Source organism: Ostrea edulis, chromosome 8 (assembly GCF_947568905.1).
Source record: "Ostrea edulis chromosome 8, xbOstEdul1.1, whole genome shotgun sequence".
In the NCBI taxonomy this organism is placed as follows: domain Eukaryota; kingdom Metazoa; phylum Mollusca; class Bivalvia; order Ostreida; family Ostreidae; genus Ostrea; species Ostrea edulis.
In genome coordinates, this window is record NC_079171.1 from 49,623,937 (window position 1) to 49,649,154 (window position 25,218).

Sequence of the window (25,218 nt, forward strand, 5' to 3'; positions counted from 1 at the left end):
AATCATTGCTGGAGTGTAAATGTAAAGCATATCAAAACATATTAAAAATCTGTATGTCACAATTTCCCGGATATGATGAGCTACAACGTCAACATTTGAACTACTACACGTATATTTTCATCACTTAGAAACGACCTGCATGGTTCAGTAGATGAACAATTATTGTAAACTGTCAAATACAATAAATGTTCTTCCATTCATATAAAAGATGCATATGTCCACTGTTTAAATAAAAATAATGCCTCAAAACATATGTATGTTGACACTGCGTGTTTTAAGTGATATGCTCTAGTTTTAGTTAGTTGGGAAAGTCTGCTAAACATATTTTTTTCATGTATTTCGTCAATATACACGCAACTTTTGATAGAAATTTGTCGGGTTTTCAACATTAAAGAGGCTCGCACCTGATATTTGGAGTAATGTCAATTTTTCGGGGAAGTGTATTTTTAATTTCTACGTTGAAGGAGAATTGGGAAGAAAATATGGGATAGCAATGCTTGTTATTGACCTAAATTGTTCTAAACAGGACCTTTTTGGCTCTTAAAATGTATTCAATTAAACTGGGTTTCACTTTTGGTGTCAACACAATATAAGCAACAGAAATCAATCATTGCATAACATAGATATATAAGCATGTCTTCTAACAATACAGATAAAAAAAAATGTATCATTAATACAGGTAAATAATCACCTTTTTGCTCTTAATATACGTAAACATTCTTTATATCGAATTTGAGAGTTTAAAAGACATATAAGGAGTAAATTAACATAACTTTCAAGGTCTTGTCTTAATATTTAAAATGGAATTCATAAAGAAGGGGTTTGAGACCAAAGTTTTACATTTTTGACGAAAATATTGATTTTTTATATAAAAATTTCGAGTAAATTAATTAAGACTTTTTAAAATAATTGGTGGTCAGTTTGGAAAAATATATCAACCAAATTAATAAATTGCAATATTTCATCCAGTTCAAGTACTTGTATCATAAACCATAAAACTGAAATACACGTAAAGGAGTATAAGAATAGAATACATATTAGATGAAACAAACTGTAATATTGTAATGTAATATTTTTTTTCAACTGGATATGGTTCAGTAATAGATGTGTAATTAATTTGCACCAATGGGGGTCAATATTGAATCAGTAAATACTTAGTTGTAGCATCCTGAGCAGTTATGCTGAAAATCTCTGGAACTAACTTCCTTAAGATGTGGTATGGAGAATCCCTTGGATACTGATTCTGACTACTAGATTTGTTCGTTCACGATGGGTGTAGCCAATCGGCAGGGGTGCTTACTCCTCTTAGGCACCTGATACCGCCTCTGGTTTCTCCAGGGATATGTGTTTGCCCAACACTTCTTTATACTTTGTAGGATTTATGAGATAAATCATTGTTCGTTATCTTTGCCTTTCATTTGTTACTTGTACCCCATTTCACTACTAAGCTACATGGCTTGTAAATGTTTTTCAAATGCAAGGTGAAGATAACGAACAGTGATCAATCTCATAACTCCTACAAGCAATACAAAATAGAATGTCTTCCAGTAGAGAATATATGTTATATCTTGATTATTCAATGCTGTCTTCAACGATTTTGATAATATAATAGTATTCATATCATGCAGAGTTATATTTCTCTGTGCGTAGAGTGAGGTAAAAAAAAAACTGTTCTGTAAACACAGAACAACTTATGACATACTTGAAATTATTCAAATTTCTATTAAATATCAAACCCCAAGAGTTTAGAGAAATTTCATTAATTGTGATAAAAGACATGACAGAATGTTATTCAGTTCACTTCATCTAAGTTTTCATTTAGTCACCAAATATCTTAAATAGGGTAATTATAATGCATAAATGACATGCGTCTTCTCCCGAAAACAGTGTATCAACTGTCTGAAGTAAGCATTGCTTTATTCATGCACATACGCCATTCATCTACAAACATGATAGTGTTTTGCTTTTATTTACATGCACGACTCGCATTTCTCAAACTGAGTGAATACATTGTACTTTTTCAAAACCTTTGTAGTCTGTTGCGACCCAGACAAAGCCGATAAGAAAGAGAAGAAAAAAGATGAAGCCATGACGTTTCGTAGAAACTTCCAAAGGATAACAGCATTCAGAATACTCAATAAACTGTAGTGAGGAAGGTGATCGTCATTTTGTGTAATCATGCTATAAAGGAAAGACAGAATTAGCTTTGAGATTTCGAAACGTTTGGAGTTGATGTTTAAGAATAGCATGTGATTTTTATAGTAGATGCTTTGAGTGTGTAACAATAGCATTATGTGTGAAGCCCATGATACAAACAAAGGTATTGTGATCAATGTTATAGATGTAGAGTTATAGATTCTTATGCCATTTGCAATTTATGAAATGCTTTACATTGGTTGTGGTAAAAATCATCTCTCTTACTACTACTGCATATTTCGGTGAAATTCTATTTTTTCATTAAATGAATTTCAATGTATACACTGTATATATGTTGAAAGATTCAATGAAGTTTTACAAAGATCAACGTAAAGAGTGCTCAATAAAATCCTCATCTATATTATTTGTTTCTTTTTCAAATTTCATTTTGAACCTGTCATGTAAACAAAACATACACGTATATGTGATTGATTAAATAAATGAATGAAAATAACGGCCTCAAATGATTCACATGCGATACTTTAAATCATATTGTTCAATGAATAAGTATTAATGATCATGGATCGTGTAATTCTGATTATACATATCCGTAGCAAAGAACGGTGTAAGAAGTACAAATAACTAATTAACATGTTTTTAGCTCACCTGAGCTGAAAGCTCAAGTGAGCTTTTCTGATCACCCGTATTCCGGCGTCCGTCCGTCCGTCTGTAAACTTTTCACATTTTCAACTTCTTCTCAACAACCACTGGGCCAATTTCAACCAAAGTTGGCACAAAACATCCTTAGGTAAAGGGAATTCTAAATTGTTAAAATAAAGGGCCAGGCCACCTTCCAAGGGGAGATAATCAAGAAAAGGTAAAAATAGGGTAGGATCTTTAAAAATCTTCTTCTCAAGAACCACTGAGCCAGAAAAGCTGAGATTTATATGAAAGCTTCCTTATAAAATGCAAATTCTAAATTGTTAAAATCATGGCCCCCGGGGGTCGGATGGGGCTACAATAGGGGATCAAAGTTTTACATACAAATATATAGGGAAAATCTTTAAAAATCTTCTTCTCAAGAACCACTGAGCCAGAAAAGCTGAGATTTATATGAAAGCTTCCTTATATAATGCAAATTCTAAATTGTTAAAATCATGGCCCCCGGGGGTCGGATGGGGCCACAATAGGGGGTCAAAGTTTTACATACAAATATATAGGGAGAATCTTTAAAAATCTTCTTCTCAAGAACCACTGAGCCAGAAAAGCTGAGATTTATATGAAAGCTTTCTTATATAATGCAAATTCTAAATTGTTAAAATCATGGCCCCCGGGGGTCGGATGGGGCCACAATAGGGGATCAAAGTTTTACATACAAATATATAGGGAAAATCTTTAAAAATCTTCTTCTCAAGAACCACTGAGCCAGAAAAGCTGAGATTTATATGAAAGCTTTCTTATATAATGCAGATTCTAAATTGTTAAAATCATGGCCCCCGGGGGTCGGATGGGGCCACAATAGGGGATCAAAGTTTTACATACAAATATATAGGTGAAATCTTAAAAATCTTCTTCTCAAGAACCACTGAGCCAGAAAAGCTGAGATTTATATGAAAGCTTCCTTATATAATGCAAATTCTAAATTGTTAAAATCATGGCCCCCGGGGGTCGGATGGGGCCACAATAGGGGATCAAAATTTTACATACAAATATATAGGGAAAATCTTTAAAAATCTTCTTCTCAAGAACCACTGAGCCAGAATAGCTGAGATTTATATGAAAGCTTCCTTATATAATGCAGATTCTAAATTGTTAAAATCATGGCCCCCGGAGGTTGGATGGGGCCACAATAGGGGGTCAAAGTTTTTTTGTTTTTGTTTTTTTTTTCGTTTTTGTTGTTGTTGATATAGTGCAGATTCAAGTTCGTTAAAATCATGGACCCCGGGGATTGAATGGGGCCTCAAGGGGGTCATCAAAGTTTTACATACAAATTTATAGGAAAAATCTTTTAAAATCTTCTTCTCAAAAACCACTGAGCCAGAAAAGCTGAGATTTATATGAAAACTTCCTGATATAGTGCAGATTATAAATTGCTAAGATCATGCCCCCCCCCCCCCCCGGGGGTCGGATGGGGCCACAATAGGGGGTCAAAGTTTTACATACAAATATATAGGAAAAATCTTTAAAAATCTTCTTCCCAGAACCACTAAGCCAGAAAAGCTGAGATTTATATGAAAGCTTTCTGATATAGTGCAGATTCAGGTTTGTTGAAATTATGCCCCCCCCCCCTGGGGTAGGATGGGGCCACAATAGGGGATCAAAGTTTTACATACAAATATATAGGGAAAATCTTTAAAAGTCTTCTTCTCAAGAACCGTTGGGCCAAAGAAGTTCATATTTACATGGAAGCTTTCTGACATTGTGTAGATTCAAGTTTGCAAAAACCATGGCCTCCAGGGGTAGGTTTGGGGCCATAATAGGGACTACGGTTTTACATGCAAATACATGTAGATATGGAAAATCTTCTGATATGGACCAAGGTGACTCAGGTGAGCGATGTGGCCCATGGGCCTCTTGTTGTTAAAAGAAATCTTCGTTTCTACTCTTCAAATCCACAAAACCTTTTTGCAGAGCATGTACATTCATTAAAATACCTAATAATTACATAAGTCGATGTCTTAATTATAGAGACAAAGAGCGGCATATCCAATTTGTTTGGTATAATTTTCTTGAAACTGACATTGATCCACGTGGGTATCAGAGTCCAAATTCATGAACTTTATAAAGCTGAGATGTATGAAAACGCTATCGCAGGATCACACCAAGCTCTGTATACGCATATGTGTGTTAATAACCAAATGATTCCCAGTTCAAAATGTATTGATTGGAAGGGTTGAAAATGTGAAAAGCTACAGGAATAAAATTTAACGCTATCTTAAGAAATTACTTGGATTCCTGCACTATACTATAAAACTGATATAAACGTTACAGAGAGCTTGAAGAAAAGACATACTGTGACAACAATTTTACCCGCGGAATTGGTTGGTATCGTAAAGTGATTAACAAGCAAATAGCATATCTCACAAGTTACATAATGACGTGACGGTACTTTCTAGCATAAAGATATACCTACTCATTGTATTTTCGCATCTGATGGCAAAATCTGTTTTTCTTTTAATAGATAGCCCGCCGTAGTTAATAGACGCCAAATATCCATTGATTAATATCATTATTACGCATATTCATCAAACAATATAATGCATGTAGTTACTGTACTGTGACAAGTTCGATTTCACAGATATTTATGATAAATTAAAACATCATGAAATACATCAAGCCCGAAGCGAACACTGGTGAAACCTCCTGAATTTTGGGACCAAATGACTTTTGAAACTAGGTATGATGTATTGCTGTTTGTTATAATTTTGTAAATCTTCATTCCATTACATAAATAATTCGAGAGATATACAATCGAATACTGTACCACAAGTAACTTCAATGACTGGCATTATGTACACATGGATAACATATTTAACTGGCCTGAACACGTTTATACATAATGTACAATAATCTAACGCTATAATTCGAAAGGCTGAAAATACAAATTACATTGCAAACATGTGAGGTAAGAGATAACCCGTATATAGCATATACCATATAGAAGAATAGCAAGAGTGTGCCGCATTCAACTTTTGGGTAAGTAAAGTCGAAGATGTTAACATAAATATATTATCACAATTCTTTGATACGGGACAAAGGCAATATTGCTGGAACCAATACGTATTTCTCATGTAACCTTTTTCATTCACTAAACACAGTAGGATATATATTATACGTATATTTGTGCTAATGCGTTTATACGAGATCTTGATATTCCTCCTACACGTGCTATCCATTCCGACAAAGTATTAAGTTATTCCTTGTCATAATTAGTTCATCATCTTGTGTATTTTTCAATATAATTCATTATAGAGATGAAGTTCTATACCCATTTAAAATATCGGGGCTAAGTGAACTTCGGATCTTTTAAAGTAATTGATTTTAAGGCGTTATTTTCAATTATATCGACATTAACAATAATGACATGTCCATCTGCACATTAGTTGAAAGAACAAGAACATGTGGGAGGACTTTGTAGAAGATGGTCTATATCATGCACTATAAAGTTTGTTGGCAATTAAAATTCGCAATTCTAGTGGTAAATTAGTAGGGATTACTGGATGTTGACTTGAACTTGACATTTGATGGAATATTAAACTGAACTTTATTTTATGAAGAAGAACGTTTTCTATGCTGACAACATACTTTCCTTTGTATAAGGAACTGCCAGCGTGGATCAGAAGTATTCTCATCCGTGACCCATGGTGGTTTGATGCACACGATCCCTAATCACATCATTCAGTCCATATTCTGAAGTTTAGAAATCCAAGTATGTGTCAGACTTGGCTTCTTCAAATAATGTATTAAATACCCCCAAAGGAACACAATAAAGTTTTGTACGAATGTTATTCCATTGTATTTCAATGCAATACCTGTCTTATTCTTTGATGGACACCATCGTCTTTATTAAGTAAAGACAGTCAAATAGAAATATCATTTATGCATCGATATTTTCGACACTTCTGACATTACGCGATGGTTATGAAATGATAGTTATTGTCGTATCAAATGCTAATTATTTTCCCCCGTTTTATTATACATATATTTGCACCATACCAAACGAAATGGAGACTGTTCTGCGAAATACCAGACACATACTCACTGTTACTTTAAACATTGAACTCACAAAGAGTTGTTTGAATTTCACAATGAGAGTTGACGAAAACGAACAGGGATCGAGCGCATAACTCCTATAAGCATTACAAAATACAGAATTGGACAAAAACTGACCCCTGGATATACCAAAGGTGGGATTGGGTACCTTGGAGTAGTAAGCGCCCTCTATCGACCGGTCACACCCGCCGTGAACCCCATGTCTTGTTCAGATAAACGGAGTTATCCGTAGTCAAAATTAATGTACCAAAAATGGCCTAACAATTGATATGAAACAAATCAGACAGAATTGGACCCAAGTTTGAAAGATGGATCCATGTAAGAAAATATTAATGCAGCCGTCGCTTTACTTGAAAGGATATTCGAAACGGGAATCCTTATCGTCATATTTGTCAACATAACTTTTGAGATAGAGCCCAAAAATTGTAAAATTCTGAAAGAGGACTGAAACCCACTATCAACAACTGCTTATTATCTTGCATGACCAATCTCTGGTTGGTACAATATGTTCACTACCATTACATATTATGTACCACATTCACTCGCTTAACTGAGGAACAGATCCACTGACTGTTGTTATTGTATTGCAAGATGGATAGGAATTTGTTCTTTTTGACCTCAAAGTTAAGACCGTTTACGTAAGTATTAATCGTTTCTACGCCAAACGCCGGGGATTAGATGTGATTGTCATAGGTTTTTCGGACATGATTTATTATTTATTTAAATGTGATACTAAACGTTTGGACTTTATTCTTTATGAATTATACATCTATATCTGATACACCGTACAGCATATGAATGAGAAACTGATTTGTAGGAAAATCAATACATGGGAATTAAAACAAAGAATTATATTTCATCGTAGATTTTTCCAGCAGCCTCGGTATAATGATGAATTCCCTCGTACATGTTCGGCTGGTTTGTATCTGTGAGTTCTGCATACGGGGATCCAATCCTGTGATAGAATAAGAGAACGTGACACACGATGTTTTAGGGGAATGGACGTGAAAACCTGTTATAGGCAGTTGCAAAAATGGAAAAAGGAAATATTGATAACTAGTGATCAGTCATCCAAAAACTTGCTTTGTTAAATACCACTATGTTTCGACGCACAAGTACTTTGAAGTTCAAATGAAAAATATGCTAGAATTTCTCATTGACAATATCTTCGTGGTCTTTGGTAATCAGCTCTTCCAACAGTCTGTTGGAATTTCCATGGGCACGAATCGTGCTCCTTTGTTAATCATCTGTTTCTATATTCATATGAAGCAGAATTCGTTCAAAAACTTATATGGAAGAAGAAATTTAGATAGTTCCACGACGTTTGGTCTATTAACAATAATGACTCATTCGTATGTCGATCCGATGCAAGGTGAAGATAACGAACAGCGATCAATCTCATAATATATATCCCTGTGAGCTTAAAATAAAAGACACCACAGAATTGTCCACTTCTGCTTCATTCTTAGATATTTTATTGAAAGTAGACATTAACGACAAACTGACAACTCAACTGTATGACACACGTGATGAATTAAGCTTTTTCATCGTCAACTTCCCATATTTATGTAGCAATATTCCAGTATCACCTGCATATGCCATTTATATATCTCAACTGATTCGATATGCAAGAATTTTTTCTGCTTATAATCAGTTTTTAAATCGAGGCAAGCTACTGACAAACAAGTTGATGGTACAGGGGTTTCAACAGTCTTAATTGAAGTCAGTATTTTGCAATATCTATGGTCGTTATAACAATTTAGTTCGTCAATACAACCTACCATTGGGTCAAACGCTGTCTGATGTGTTTCATACCGATTGTTAAGCCGTTATTGGCATACTGGTTTTGAGTACGGATAACTCCATTTACCTGATCAGGATATAGGGCTCACGGCGGGTGTGACCGGTCAACAGGGGTGATTACTCCTCCTAGGCACCTGATTTCACCTTCGGTTTGTCCAGGGGTCCGTGTTTGCCCAACTATCTATTTTCTTTTGCTTATAGGAGTTATGAGATTGATCACTGTTTGTTATCTTCATCTTTCATACATTTGAAACACGATATTGCAAAACATTACGTATTTTGTATAGAATTTTAAAATTTGTTTATAATCATTTTTCAGTAGTATGCTATGTTTGTAAAATGACCACGGTGTCAAAAAAATGTTGTTGTATAAATATTATTAAGACTTTTAAAAGAATGAATTATAATTGCTATTAACAATTTATTTCAGGTAGTTTGTGCTTGTACATAATGTACTTACCGCCGCGGTGGCCGAGAGGTTAGAGCGTTCGCCCCGCATGCGGTAGGCCGGGGTTCGAATCCCGGCCGCGACAGACCCAAATCGTTAAAACGGGTAGTGATAATTCCATCACCAAACGCTCTGCATCAGGTGTGAATGTCACGGGTCCTCGGAGATGACCTTAAAACGGATGACCCGTGTCACAGTAGATGTGGCACGCTAAAAACCCTCACTGCTCAAAGGCCGTAAGCACCGAGCATAGGCCTAAATTTGAAACCCTTCACCGGTCTTGATGACGTCTCCATCTGAGTGAAGAAATCTCGAGCGAGACGTTAAGCAAGATATCTGGTACATCAAAATTGGTACCATATAATTTTACATTATGACCCCTGGGTCGAGGCCTCTGCTGGTGGACTGTTAGTTCCCGAGGGTCACTACAGCCCAGTAGCTAAGTACTTCGTTACTAGCTTGAAAATACGGATGTATATTTAATTGGTGTTATAAAATTTAGAAATTCATTTCAAACTTAAGGATTATCTCCCTCATGCATAGCTCTTATCCTTAGACGAATTTGACTCCACTTTTTTGGCACGCTGGCTATAATAGCTCTAAAACTTCATTGCTATTTCGGACTTCAAACATTTCGGTTGAGCATCACTGAAGAGACATTATTTGTCGAACTGCGCATCTGATGCATCAAAATTGGTACCGTGTAAGTTTTACAATACAATCATTCAATCAATATAATGTACTTAGAATTTGACTTCAGTCACTACAACAGTAAATGCATACATACCGATCTTTACCGCTTTGTATATCTGAAAAATAATAATTGATTTGAAATGTAATGAGAAGGATTGTTTTCTGAGTTTATCTTTGAATAAACTGTACTCAAATACAATGTAAAATAATAGTGCTTAATGTTAAGATAAATAAAATGCACGATTTGAATATTAAATTATGGTTAACTGTAGCCACAGATGAAATTGATTACTCTCAGAATTTTGAAATTTGAATCAGTTGATAAGAAATACAACTGTAATTGCAGGTGATAATGGAATGTGACGATGGAGAAGTCATCCAGATGATGATAAAGTTTAATTGTTACAGCATGTAGCTGGCCATTGATTTCTATCTTCAGTTTACAAATTCCATAATTACCAGGTGTGAAGTATTTTATTTTGAGTTTGCTGGGATGAATCAAATAAACAATAATAAAAAGGACTGTTTTTAATATATGCATGTAAATGATGAGGCTGTGTGATATTCATATGAATATTATGAGATAACACTAGACAACAAGAAGCATCGTGAAGACTTTTGTTTTCGGTATGTTGTACTACATCTATTGATCAACACTGTACCACAAAAGAACGTGGTAAAGGTAGAACTATGTTTTATTTGGGAAATAATAGTACTAATTTAGATATGTTTAAATTCACGTGTACATGGATAAATTAATTTGACAATTGCACACTGACAAAAATACGTTTGCAATGAGTGTGTGAAATCCTGCATAAAAAGGAATTATTCGAAGTATGATTTCATTTCACCATCACACAATATTTAAACAATGTATAGAACAAATCATATCCTAATTTAGATATGTTTAGATTCACGTGTACATGGATAAATTAATTTGACAATTGCACACTGACAAAAATACGTTTGCAATGAGTGTGTGAAATCCTGCATAAAAAGGAATTATTCGAAGTATGATTTCATTTCACCATCACACAATATTTAAACAATGTATAGAACAAATCATATCCTAATTTAGATATGTTTAGATTCACGTGTACATGGATAAATTAAATTGACAATTGCACACTGACAAAAATACGTTTGCAATGAGTGTGTGAAATCCTGCATAAAAAGGAATTATTCGAAGTATGATTTCATTTCACCATCACACAATATTTAAACAATGTATAGAACAAATCATATCGTAACAGGGGATTTTTACGATAAAAGCCTTTCTACCTGAGTTATTAACCGTTTCAAGCTGACATTTGGAGTTTTCATTTAATCTGAAATTAGTGAAAATATCATGTTATATATCTTTAAAACATATCAAAGGATTACACAATACCAATATGAATGCATAATTCAATATGATAATTACCCTCTCCTTGGATTTTCAGCTAAACAGCAACAAAATAGAAATAAATCAAGTATCTTAATTAGAGATCAAACTGGAAGAAAATTCGACTTTGCAGATCTTGGAAATTATTTATTTTTCAAATGACAATGATGAAGAGAAATTTGGATTTGAATGCACTTACATTAGAAGATAATATGGTTGTATAACATAATTTTGAAAAAAAAATAAATTCATCTGCGCTTTAGTGATTTCAAGTTCTGACATATTTACGTTTTAAAAAAACTTAGACACGTTTGAACTCCGTTTGCTTTATATACTTACACTGATTTCTCTTCCATATCACGAAGTTCACGACACTTCCGGTGATCACAATGATAACAGATATCACCAAGCTTAATATGATGGCGATGCTATCATCTGCAGTGCATGAAGTGCACGACGACAACTCTTCTATAGATGAAAATAGTTTTCTTAAAAGTTAAGACATAATGCATGCATTCTGATATTTTGTGTTTTTCATGATGTTATAATAACAATAAACACCCCCTCCAAGAACAGCGAAGAAGACAATTTGAAGTATATACTTGTTTGTGTCCTTTCAATAGATTGTCTCTACGTATGAGATGTCAACAACGGTAAACAGAATGCTACTGATATAGAACTATACATTGTACAGGGCGTTCAGACGCATGGCAGTAATTGTTTTCTATGAGTTCGAGGTCGAATCATCAACTTATTCCTGATAATGTGGTAAGGACGAATGTATCCGCATCTCAACGGTCGTTTGGATCGTGTAACTCGGAAGATGATAGCGTGACCCTACCGCATCAAAGCACAAGAAATCGTATAAGAACTCATCTACTTCCATCACTTCGTATCCAAAACTGAAATTGCAGAGATATTTCACAATCAGCTACCAATGATCATTCGATTAGTCTGCAACAGATCACACGACAGTGAGGAACTAGGAAATTCACTCAATTGGTTTTATATATTGCAACGGTTCCTCTACGTTCATGACATAAAAGAAGCGTGAAGAAAGTATAAACGTGATATGATCAGCAATAACGTGACGCCATTGTCGTACAATCTTCATAAGTCTGTGTCACGTTGATAACGATTTCGTATGTCCTAAAGACAATGTAGTATAGATGTAGTAAACTGGTTGGCATCGATTTGTATTTACATGTGTAGTCGATGTGAAAGCGTGTCAGACGCACCGTGGTGCCATCGGAATGATAACCTTATTGTGCAAAATTTCTTAGTTTTGACTCCGATCCGGTCCCAATCCTATATTTGTTTCAAATACCATTCTTCGTAAGGTCATTTCGCTGTATGAACGACAGGAGGGAAGTGGGGGATAGGTTTAACACAGTCTTGGTAAGGGGAAATGTTTTAATCACTTTTATGTATCTTACATAATCCCTTTATTTCTGTTCTTATTTATGTAACTCTTTTCCAACGATAAGAAAATCGACACCGTTTTCTTGTAAGATGAAACGCTATAGAGTTAAGTATATTGCTTACCTGCAGAACCACAGAGAGGTCCCCTCCAATCATCGATACATCCGCTATCACACATGCCGGTGATCCGGTCACAACTACCATTTCTACCACAGTACAAGGTACAGCTGTTCTCACAATTCATACCAAAATGCCCATCGGTGCAGTCTGGTGTATTAAAGGTGAAGATAACGAACAATGATCAATTTCATAACTTATAACCAATATAAAGTAGATCGTTGGAAAAACAAGGACCCCTGGACACATCAGAGGTGGGAGTATATGGAGGAGTAAGCATCCCCTGTCGACCAGTCACATCCGCCGTGAGTCCTATATCCTGGTCAGGTAAACATAGTCATAATCAATGTCAAGGACTGCCTAACAATCGATATGAGACATGTCAGGCAACATTTGACCCAATGTATAGTTTAAACGCAAATATCATCAGTGGACAATATCTATCACTCGAGAAGAAACAATCTGTATTTCTGTTAAACAATATGTAGTTATATGATAGCCCAGTTCATCTAACTACCCCTAACAATGACTCTAAACTAATTTCCAAAGAAACTATTCTCGGGTGCTCATTTTTTTTTTAATAATCTGTCGCTATTCACCATGAGACATGTAACCTGATTTAAAGCTTAGTAGGCTATTGTAAATTACACAATTTGCTATATATAGCAGTAAGTCCTGAAATGAAACTCACTGTATATTTAAGGATTGTCTGATTGTATATCGTGTAAATTCCTACTCGAAAAATATCACTTATTTGGAGATGTCACTAGTTTCGATTTGGAAATGTCTGCACAAGATATGCATACTGTATGTCGAACATTTCCTATTTCATTTATTGAACTCTTTCATAAGGACTGTAAGGCCGTACTTTACAAGATGATTTTGACAACGGGTTACTCCGTTTTCTTTATCAAGGTATGGGGCTCACGTAGGATGTGACCGGTTGACAGGGACTGCTATGTTGGACTTTTGACTCAATGACAGCCTGCATGTTCAAACTGGATCGTTATTCCGATCATAAAATTTGCTTAATGCTGACTTTTCTCGACACTTGTAGCCCATGTAACATAAACCTGTCTTTCAGTAACCTGCCTTGATTTGAAAACTGGTCATACACATGCACAGAACGAGCAGTGATTATGAAATCAGTTGAGAGGCGTATGCAAGTGATAATGAAAAATTCTTATATAGATATGAGAAGTTGACGATGAGGACGCTGAAAATCATACCATTTGTCATGAAGTTGAGTTGTTACTTTGTCTTTCACATACATATATATGTTCATTAAATATTTCAGTACAAAGCAGATGTGGGAGACCCTGTGGTGTCTTTAATTTCGACTTCACTGGGTTAAATAAGGTTGTCATATGAGTAGATATGATTAACACTAATAGAAAAACAAGAGGCCCATGGGCCACATCGCTCACCCGACTCACCTTGACCCATATCTGAAGACTTTCCATATATATTTGCATGTAAAACCTTAGTCTCTATTATGGCCCAAACTACCCTTTGCAAACTTGAATCTACACTATGTCAGAAAGCTTTCATGTGAATTTCAACTTCTTTGGCCCAATGGTTCTTGAGAAGAAGATTTTTAAACTGTTTCCTATATTTGTATGTAAAACTTTGACCCCCCCCCCACGTGTGGCCCCATCCTACCCCCCGGGGCCATGATTTGAACAAACTTGAATCTGCACTATGTCAGGAAGTTTTTATGTAAAACTCAGCTTTCCTGTCACAGTGGTTATTGAGAAGAAGACTTTTAACGATTTTTCCTATATATTTGTATGTAAAACTTTGATCCCCTTTTGTGTCCCCATCCAACCCCCGGGCCCATGATTTGAACAAACTTGAATCTGCATTATGTCAGGAAGCTTTCATGTAAATCTCAGCTTTCCTGGCTTAGTGGTTCTTGAGAAGAAGATTTTTAAAGTTTTACCCTATATATTTGTGTGTAAAACTTTGATCCCCCCTTGGGGCCCCATCTTATCCCCGGGGGCCATGATTTGAACAAATTTGAATATGTACTATGTCAGAAAGTTTTCATGTAAAAATCAGCTTTTTTGGCTCAGTGGTTCTTGAGAAGAAGATTTTTAATGATTTTTCCTATATATTTATATGTAAAACTTTGATCCCCTATTGTGGCCCCATCCAACACCCGGAGCCCATGATTTGAACAAACTTGAATCTGCATTATGTCAGGAAGCTTTCATGTAAATATCAGCTTTTCTGGCTTAGTGGTTCTTGAGAAGAAGATTTTAAAGTTTTACCCCATATATTTGTGTGTAAAACTTTGATCCCTCCTTGTGGCCCCACCAACCCCCGGGGGCCATGATTTGAACAAACTTGAATCTGCTATATGTCAGAAAGCTTTCAGGTAAATTTCAGCTCTTCTGGCCCAGTGGTTCTTGAGAAGAAGATTTTTAAATGACCCCACCCTATTTTTGCATTTTTGTGATTATCTTCCCTTTGAAGGGGGCATTGCACTTCATTTGAACAAACTTGAAAGCCCTTCACCCAAGGATACTTTTGGTCATGTTTGGTTGAAATTGGCCCGGTGGTTCATGAGAAGAAGATGGAAAGTCTGAAAAGTTTTCAGACAGACGGACAGACAGACAGACGGACGCCGGACAAAATGTGATCAGAAAAGCTCACTTGAGCCTTCGGCTCAGGTGAGCTAAAAAACCGTTGATACATGTAAATGTCATATTTAGGTAGATTTTTGACAAGACTATATACCCGGTACTGATGTGTTCATCTGAAATATTGAGTACACTTTGAAAATTCATTTGTAATAAAAAATCTATGATGTGGGCATATCTACTAAGTACACCTTCGTCATTAGATTTTATAAATCCTGCTTTCCTTCTGCATCTTGTTTCAGGATGAACATCCAATCAACAGTGCATTACAATTTGTAATTATATTTAATTACTGTTTAATGCGTTATTTACAATGTCCCTTTCAGTACCCATAATGCTACAAATTTGATAATTAGATGACTGATCAGGATATAGGGCTCGCGGCGGATGTGACCGGTCGACAGGGTATGCTTACTCCTCCGAGACACCTGGTACCACCTCTGGTATATCCAGGAGTCCGTGTTTGCCCAACCCTTTGTTTGTATTACCTGAGCTTGATCATTGTTCGCTATCTTCATCTTTCATGTCATGGTTTAAATAGTAAAATCGGGAAACAAGTAACTGTACTTGATTAGTTAATACCGATTACATGTCATACATTGCGCATGTGCAACTCACTCTCCTCGCAGTGTCTTCCCTGATGTCCGGAAGAACATCCATTCAAACACGTGCCGTTAACATGGTGACACTGTTTGTTGTCTAGACAGGGACCACAACTATGTGTGCAGCCTGCCCCGTACATCCCACCGTCACATTCTGTAAAAAACAAACGAGTAGTTAAAGCTAGCATGGATATAACAAGGATACTCACTAAAGCATATATAGACAGATAAATGTACGAGAGTGGAAATAACAACGAAACTTGGAAACTGTGCTTCTTGTATTATACTGTCTGCATTGGTCTCTTGTCACGTCGTCTCTTCTCTTGTCACACTCTTGTAACCTACCATGATTGTATTTCCTTAACGTTTTAGGAACGAAAGGATAATGTATGAACACTAACAAAAGTAACTATATGGAAAAAAAAGAATCTCGATTCCTTGTGATATGCAGTTACCTTGCTGACATGTTGGCATCTTCCATCCCGGTTTACAGCCCCCATCACACTCCCCTGTAAATCTGTTACAGTGGTTTGTCACGTTACAGTTATGACTGCATCTCTGTCCGCAGTTCTTTCCATGAAAACCAGGTCGACATGTTATTTCATTGAGACAAGTACAATTTATAGCGAGTTTATTCGTCAAAAAATTAATCTTAATATTTCTTTGTTTGTAAGACTATTATCTATTGTCACCATACTTGAAATCCAGAACCATTGAATTCATACTAAATGCAAGTATATGAAAAAAATAATGCATTCACACCATTTTTTTCTGATTTCAACCTTTTATATTTGGAACTTAAACACCTGAAATTACTTCGTGTAATCCAGGTTTGATCCATACGTTACCTTTATTAGGAAAATAATATAAAGAGCATGTGGTCACGTGAAAATAACAAATACAAACCAATTCCGTAAGTCCTATAAAATCTTAAAATAGCATAAACACGGATTCCTCGACACACCAAGGGTGGGGTCAGTTGTCTAGAGTGAGTAAACGCTACCTGTTGACCGGTCACACAATATGTGAACCCTATATATCTTGATCAGGTAATAATGTTTTGCAATTTGAAGCAATTAAAACAAATTCTATAATTATATTTATATTTTTCTACTATGAAAGTAGATATCTGAATTATCATGTATCTTATTTTTCGAAACATCAATGTTCATGATTATTTCAAAGATGAATTGTTTTCATGTTTATGAATTATCTACGACGAGTAATATGTAAACAGGATACTGAGTTCAGGAGGTAAATATCCCTCCTCTTGATCAATGCTTGTGTATACCGATATTTCGATATTCAACCTGCGAGAAGAGTAACACCTTAAAACAAATTGATTCATATCAAAGTGGGTTTAAAGAAACTGACGTGTCTGACATTTTTCTGCCTCTACTCCCTCATCACATCCCTGTAGACACGTGCCGTTGACATTGTGACAGGTCTCTCCATCACTGCAGTTACCACATGATAAAGAGCACTGTGGTCCATATGTCTTTACATCACATACTGAAAAGCACCATCAAGTTCCATGGTAAAGAGTATGTGTGTGCATCACATTCTGAAAACGTCTATAATATTTTGCAATTTCACGTTTGTGAAAAGATTAGGATATATAGTTACCTTTCGCCATGTAATACACAAATGTGATAACTTGGTGTAAAATCCCTGTTATTTATCTACCTCTTCCTATTCACTTTCGTTAAACATAACTCGTATCTATGTACATGTATAATTGTATTTCTCATTGGAAACGTTTACGAACATTGAATTGAGAATCCATCAATGATAAAACGTTGTAATGGTAAACGCCCCCTACATATAAATGTCATATATATGACTAGCTAAGGGTTTTTTGGGTGCGTTTCACAAAAGAACTAAAGACTTACGATCAACTTTACATGCTGACATTTTCTCGTTTATCGTAAATTCATTCATGCCAATGTAAAATAACAAAAAAATATGTTTAATTCATTTAATTAAACTAATAACTGCGTAATACAATGCAAGACTAAGTTGTTTAGCAAATAGGGTACCTGACTCTTCATATATATTTAAAGGAACTTCTCTCACTCTATATATCTACATGTATCTATCTAGTTATCTTTCTAACTAGCTATCTAGTTATCTTTCTAGCTATCTATTTATCTACATATCTATCTATACAGATGTTCTTATGTAAAAATTAGAAAAAGAGTATATGTTGTGGATCTGAGAAGTTTGACTTTAATTAGATTGGCGGAAATAAATACACATATAACACACACAGATTTCCAAGTTTAAACGTCCATTATGACCCCGGAAATTTAACCAAATACACATTAGAGCAGGGTACTTGCGCATTAAATCAACAACTCGTAGCATTGTGGAATGCAGAGAAAAAAATCCGAACCGAAACATCACAGGTTATAGGTGAAGTCTCACACACCTTCTCATGGTGCTTGGGTCACGTGGAAAGAACTGAAACTTCTACTGGATCAGGATTTTTTGCTAAATTTTTACTGCTCAAATAGCAGAAAACACTAACTTAAGCTTGCGATGTTTTTTTCGAGAAATCAAAACCATGTTTAGAGTTCATGACCCCCCTCTCGGTCTCAAAGTATATGGGCTAATCACTAAGCCACGTTTAAATTAATTTCTTGGGATTCATAGTGCATTCACTCCTACGTTTTGATTAATCAGGCCTTTATAAGCATTAACTTTTCATAATAATCAGTGTACCTGTTGCCCTCAACAAATTATCTGTTTTTATTCGCATTTATCTCCTGTATGAAAATTGATATGTAGATATGATTTGTATATCTAATTTACCATTTTTGGGGTTGAGCGAAAAAAAATGAATTGAAATTGCATCCGCCATATTCTTTAAGACAATGTATATGTATTTTGGAGTGGACCATTTTCATTCTTAATTACCTTTTGACCTCGAGGCACTACTGAAAACAACATAAAAGCGATGAATTGGTTGATCCGTGTTTATATGAAAGATATTCGAAAGTTTTAAATAATGGTGCAGATCCTCCAATTGCAAGGTAAGGTAGTTCTAACGTCATTCAGTTCAAGTACGTGGTTGTAACAACACAACACATTGATATGCCCCGAGAAAACTCAATGTGAGTTTGATATGTCAATGTCTTTGTGAGCTTAAACCCGAAGATATAAACTATTCTCCACAATATCAATAGGGAATTGCTAAAAAAAAATATGCACATACCCTGACTACAGCGAAGACCTTGATATCCCGGTATACAGCCCAAACAGTGTCCCGTACTGACGTCACATGTTTTCCCTTGACAATTGACGGGACACTGTTGATCACAGTTCACTCCATAATATTTCGGGTCAGGGCATCCTATTTATTAAAACGACCTCTCTAAACCAAAACATTTACTTTCACATAAATTCAAAAACATAAATCATAACAATGCAATTCAATCAAACTCCTGGCTGTTTCAAACTCACCATAAACTTCCACCTCACATAGTTCATTGTATGCTTCATGCCAGTAATAACTAGGATAGGTAACACCCGGTCTCCGTTCGTTGTAGTATATCACATATCGTCCATGAACAGAACAGCTTATTGTCTGGTTCTCAACTGGTGTACCGTTCACATTCTGTATTTCATGAAAACAAAGATGGCCGTCATCCTTTGACGTGGTGTTGGAAACGTAAAGGAAGAATCCAGCAAATCGACTGAAGTACCGCCCAGGACCTTATAAAACATACCCTTGAAATTGGAACAAACCCAAAAGCAAACGTATATAGAAACTCAGATAGATAGATAGTTGGATGGATGGATGGATAGATAGATGGATAGATGGATACATATATGCATACATACACATAGTAGACATATAGCTGTATTTAATTTTTGAATTGTTATTGCAATACTATTTTTTACATTACTTCAAGGGGCCTCAGTGGCCGAGTGGTTAGAGCATTACGCTCAAAATAACACGGCCTCTCACCTCTGTCGGCGCGGGTTCGAATCCCGCTCGCGCCGGTAAGTGAGAAAGTTTCCCAGTTTACTTTCGGAAGATCGGTGGTCTCTTCCCAGGTACATTGTACCTGGGTTCTCTCTTCCACCAATAAAAACTGGGCTCCACCATATAACTGAAAAATTGTTGAGTGTGGCGGAAAACATAAAAAACAACATGACTTCAAAGGTGATAACAAGCCATCCATCTTTTCTCAAGCAAGCGTTATAATGAACGATAGCGAGGGAAATGGAAAATTATTACGGATAACAGTATCCATCAAAATTTAATATAAGAGGAACACAGAGTCAGGTGATAGCTTTTTGTAGTAGGACGCTATTAATGTAAATATAATATACTTATAGTTGAATTTTCAGGAGCGAGAATTTTCGATCGATCGACCGAGAGAGAGAGAGAGAGAGAGAGAGAGAGAGAGAGAGAGAGAGAGAGAGAGGGAGTCTGGTGGTATTTTTAATTTGACTTGGGTATTGTTTCTTACTGGCCATTATTAATCCTAATTTGAAAAAAAGCCTTGAAATCTAAAAAAAAAAACAAAAAAAAAAACCACATGGTTTAAATACTAAACACTTACTCGGAAGATTATCCGTCCTATAGTAGATGTCAATGTGATTGATGCTGACCACACTCCCCAGGTCCACTCTCCACGTCGCTGTTGTTTGACCTGGAGCTGATATAGCACATTGGTTTCCTGATTCTGAACGGTCAGTATATTTTCCGTCCACAACCTTCGCTGCGCCCCAGTCCACATCTAAAGGTTCTCCAGGCCATTTATGTTGCTGCCACGCTGGTTTTCTGAATGCCAGATTTTCTACAATGGATCCACTTTGTCCAACATAATTCAACATACGATCAATTTGTTAAGGTTGCCTTAATAAAATGTACAAAATTCATATTTAGCAAATAGCAAAAATAAACATACAAACAAATATATACACTGCATATGTACGTTTTTGTATTATAAATTAATATCGTGTGATTAATATTTGAAAAAAAAATTATGACGACATTTCATTATACACACTGATACCTTTCATACAGTAGGTACGCAGTTGGTTTGGGTTTTTTGTTGTTGTTGAAAAAAAGATAATTTACATTATTTTCTTGAACACCATTCTGTTAGATTTATAAAAAAAAAAATATTTGACAGTAAATATGCAGTGGATATAAAATACTTCACTCGATAGTACTATGTTTCAATAGATATATATCAGAGTGAAAAATAAGGTATATTGGTATAGATTTTAAGGAAATAACTAACGAAGAGAATGTATGAGAGAGAGAGAGAGAGAGAGAGAGAGAGAGAGAGAGAATATTTTACCATAAGTCTCCGTGTGTATCACAAACAACAACATACAGAGGGATACGGTGGGTAAATGTTTTCTCCTGGAAGTATAGTGCATACATATCATATTATAAGAAAGGTGAAGATAAAGAACAGTGATAAATTTGGTAAGAATTTTAAATAAAAATTGTTAAATATTGACAAACACTCGCAAATCTCCCTCATAGCTGCCAACATTTACCACTAAGAGTTCAATAAATATGACCAACAGTACTAACAATACAATATTGTCAAATTTAAGGGGCAGTCTTCTCTTTTTCAGGATGATATGATATTTACATGAAAAAGAAATCTAAAAAGAAAACGAATATAAAAGATCAGCAAACTAGCAGTCAAACAAAGCTATACAGGTTGAGAAAAAACAAATTTTCAATATATTGGAATCATAAATTCTTACACGGAGCAATACTTCTTATTGACTGTATAACGCCAATATTATTTTCTTCATTTTAAGAGTGCGTACATATTCAAGGTAGAGATGTATAGCAGCCACGCAATTAATATACTTGTGCATTTGCATGTGGATTTATTTCTCGGAATTCCTTACATCGTCGTAGAATAATGGAAAAACAACAAGGGTATCCGAAAGTGTTGAGATTGACGCAACGGTAGCTAGAGAAGATTAATTTACATCAGGAATAGTATACGTCATTATAGAAGTAATAGTAGATCAGATGTTTCGTCAGTGTGGTACTTTTTACCAATCGAAATGTAAACCACCATCATACCTTGCATAGTTGCGCTACGTAAACGAAAATATCAATATTATAGGGTTATTGAACTTATATTGGTAAATATTGGCACGAGTTGGCTGGGAAAATGCACGAGCTTAAGTTTAATAACCCTTTTACTATATAGCTAAAGTATTTATTTGTTAAATTGTATCCCTTTTCACTCGAGATACTTCAAAAGAGACGATGATTCATCAATATTGGCATCTAAGGTGAAAGTGTGCAGTATCGGCATGCATTTCTTAATGTTCAATATCAAACCTGTCAATGATGCATAAAGCAAACTGATTTTGTGAATGGGGACATCATAATTTATGTACAGTAAAACATTTTGTTTAAGTAAATAAAATAAATATCAAATACCGGCTCTGTCAGAATCGGAGGACCGTCGTCTGCCATTTTCGCTTGTTTACGTCGTTACGGTCAGGTCAATATTGAATGCTCATACTCGGAATGTTTCGAGCGCATACAATTTACGCAATGCAAGGTTAGCGTTCAATAAATATCAAACGCTAACATTCTCTACATTTTACGCAGATTTTTATAATAGACTTATTTATTAGCTATATAATAAATCGTAATATCAGAGTGCTACGAGATTAAATACATGCAAATTAATGTCGTCTATAGAAGACATTTGTAAAAATAAAAATAAAGGGGGGGGGGGGGGTTAATAGAAAAATACTGCTTGTTATGAAAATAATTTAATTTGAACTAATTGAATCAAAGTAAGAAAAAACAATATACATGCAAGGTGAACCTAACGAACAGTGATCAATCTCATAACTCCTACAAGCAATACAAAATAGATAGTTGGGCAAACACGGACCCCTGGACACACCAGAGGTGGGATCAGGTGCCTAGGAGGAGTAAGCATCCCCTGTTGACCGGTCACACCCGCCGTGAGCCCCATATCCTGATCAGGTAAACGGAGTTATCCGCAGTCAAAATCAGTGTGCCAAGAACGGCTTAACAATCGGTATGAAACACGTCAGACAGCATTTGACCCAATGCGAGGTTGTATTGACGAACTAGATCGTTATAGCGACCATAGAATTTGCGAAATGCAGACTGTTGAAATCCCTGTACCATCAACTTGTTTGTCAGTAGCTTACCTCGATTTAAAAACTGACTATACCCAGAACAAGCCCTTGCATATCGAATCAGTTGAGATATATAAACACCATATGCAGGTGATAATGGAATATTGCTACATAAATGTGGGAAGTTGACGATGGAGAAGCTGAAATCATCCCGTTTGTCATACAGTTGAGTTGTTAGTTTGCCGTTAATGTCTACTTTCAATAAAATATCTAAGTATGAAGCAGAAGTGGACGACTCTGTGGTGCCCTTTATTTCCAGCTCACAGGGATATATCAAATCGACATGTGAATGAAAGCTATCATTGTTAATAGACAAAACGTCATCGATATATCTAAAAGTCGAATTGAAGGTCACAGCGAGAGATTTTTTATTCTTACGTAGAAGTTTTTGAATAAATTCTGCTTCATATGAATATAAAAACAGGTCAGGTAACAAAGGAGCACAATTCGTGTCCATGGGAATTCCAACAGACTGTTGGAAGACCTGATCACCAAAGACCACGAAGATATTGTCAATGAGGAACTCTAGCATATTTTTTATTTCAACTTCAGAGTACTTGTGCGTGGAATCAGAGTGGTGTTTGACAAAGTAAGTTTTTGAATGAATGATCACTAGATATGAATATTTCCATTTTCCGTTTTTGTTGAAGAAGCAACTGTCTATGATGTCAAAAAGTCTAGTCTTTAATTTATCGTGAGGAATGGTCGTGTATAGTGTTGAAAAGTCATAGGTTTTAATGCTATTGATTTGGGAAAAATTCTGTGATTTCAAGTTTACTAAAAGTTCTTTAGAATTCTTTAGAATCCACATTTGATTAACACCACTTCTGGCATATTTACTACATAATGGTATGGGTGATGGAAACTGGAAGGGGGTGGGGCATGTGTAGCACTAAAATTAACTGTAGTGCAGCTGTTGTGTATGTCCTATCGCTCATGTCTTCCAATTTCATTGACCTAGGAAAAGCACTGTATATCAAACCTGGGGTTTCATGTTGCACTCATGAAGTTATGTCTACAAAACTTTTTCGTCAAAAGAATAGAAAATCAAAAGTCTCCATGCCCCCCCCCCCCCCCCCCATATGTAAATATATTTATTGAATGTCCTTCTCCTGTACCACGCTTGATAAAAAGAGATCTGATGAGTCTAAAGTTGAGTTGTTTTGATACAATTAGAATGAGCTGTCAGATTATTAAAACATATAAGTCACCTCATATTACAATATATAATTCAATATTTCCCTATAATACAGAAATAGATGACGGGTACATGATGTCATGTCTATTTTTGTATTATAGGAAAATATACGTCAGCGTTTCAATTTCTCATTTATAGCTTATGATTACGCACACTATGTTGTGTTGGTATTTACGGTCGTTATAGACTGTTTTATACTTATATATAATTGAGAACATATCAGTTGTCTATGAAGTGTCACAAGCTTTTAGCTTTCCATTAAATGCTGGTGCATTATAATGAAAGTCCTAAGTACGACCTGACGCCTGATCAAGGTCGATACAATTTGATATTGTCGTTATTTAAATGGCAAAGACGCAGACATTGTCAGTAAATTGTGAGGTAATTCTTTCGTAAGTTTTTAAAGGTAGCTCCATACACCATTTTTTAAAATTATTTAATGGCTCGTTAACACACATATGAAGTATGATTTCACCATGGAATGAGTGACAAAACTCTCCATTGTTTTATATAAATTGTGGGTGTTCTTTTTTTCGGGGGGGGGGGGGGGGGTATGAAGGGTATTTTGTTTAGAAATAAGATAGCTGATTCAATATTCCACAGCCGATTTACTTCCCTGTCTGAAACTCAAGTATCATACCCAGCAAAATAATAATACACATGTATATACTTTGTACTATTGATTTCAAATACTCTGAGATCAAAATTAAGTTCATCTTACATGTATGCGTTTTGTTTTCTTACCTTACGACGGTGAATGAGTACATCAGATACATTGTCGCAATGTATAGCACGGAGTGGGTTATCTTGGGTATACC

At 35.5% G+C, this 25,218-nt stretch overlaps 2 protein-coding genes across 4 annotated transcripts in view; one reads left to right on the top strand and one right to left on the bottom strand.

Moving 5' to 3' along the window:
• Window positions 1-2,557, top strand: part of LOC125661864 (transient receptor potential cation channel subfamily M member 8-like) — a 70,566-nt gene extending 68,009 nt beyond the window's left edge. For all 3 annotated transcript variants that reach the window (XM_056146373.1, XM_056146372.1, XM_056146374.1), the window contains one exon: window positions 2,036-2,557. In XM_056146373.1, coding sequence (XP_056002348.1) covers window positions 2,036-2,148 — 113 coding nt within the window. In that variant the 3' untranslated portion in view covers window positions 2,149-2,557. The remainder of the gene's footprint in view (window positions 1-2,035) is intronic.
• A 5,046-nt stretch (window positions 2,558-7,603) lies between these two features.
• Window positions 7,604-25,218, bottom strand: LOC125661871 (multiple epidermal growth factor-like domains protein 10). The gene is made up of 14 exons (XM_056147676.1): window positions 25,145-25,218; window positions 21,345-21,409; window positions 20,598-20,834; window positions 19,489-19,740; window positions 19,241-19,378; window positions 17,390-17,535; window positions 16,479-16,698; window positions 16,040-16,177; window positions 12,783-12,926; window positions 11,577-11,705; window positions 11,277-11,295; window positions 11,135-11,181; window positions 9,948-9,969; window positions 7,604-7,864 (listed from the first exon to the last, which is right to left on the bottom strand). Exons 1-14 carry the CDS (start codon window positions 25,174-25,176, stop codon window positions 7,759-7,761), a joined length of 1,695 nt encoding a protein of 564 aa, XP_056003651.1. The 5' UTR covers window positions 25,177-25,218; the 3' UTR covers window positions 7,604-7,758.

Excerpts from the sequence above, each read along its gene's own strand:
- LOC125661871 (XM_056147676.1), bottom strand. The coding sequence starts at position 25,176 with ATGTATCTGATGTACTCATTCACCGTCGTAAG. Across the intron at positions 16,178-16,478 it reads GATGCCAACATGTCAGCAAG|AATGTGACGGTGGGATGTAC; the intron begins GTAACTGCATAT and ends TGTTTTTTACAG. Across the intron at positions 12,927-16,039 it reads GGGAAGACACTGCGAGGAGA|ACTGCACCGATGGGCATTTT; the intron begins GTGAGTTGCACA and ends TTAATACACCAG.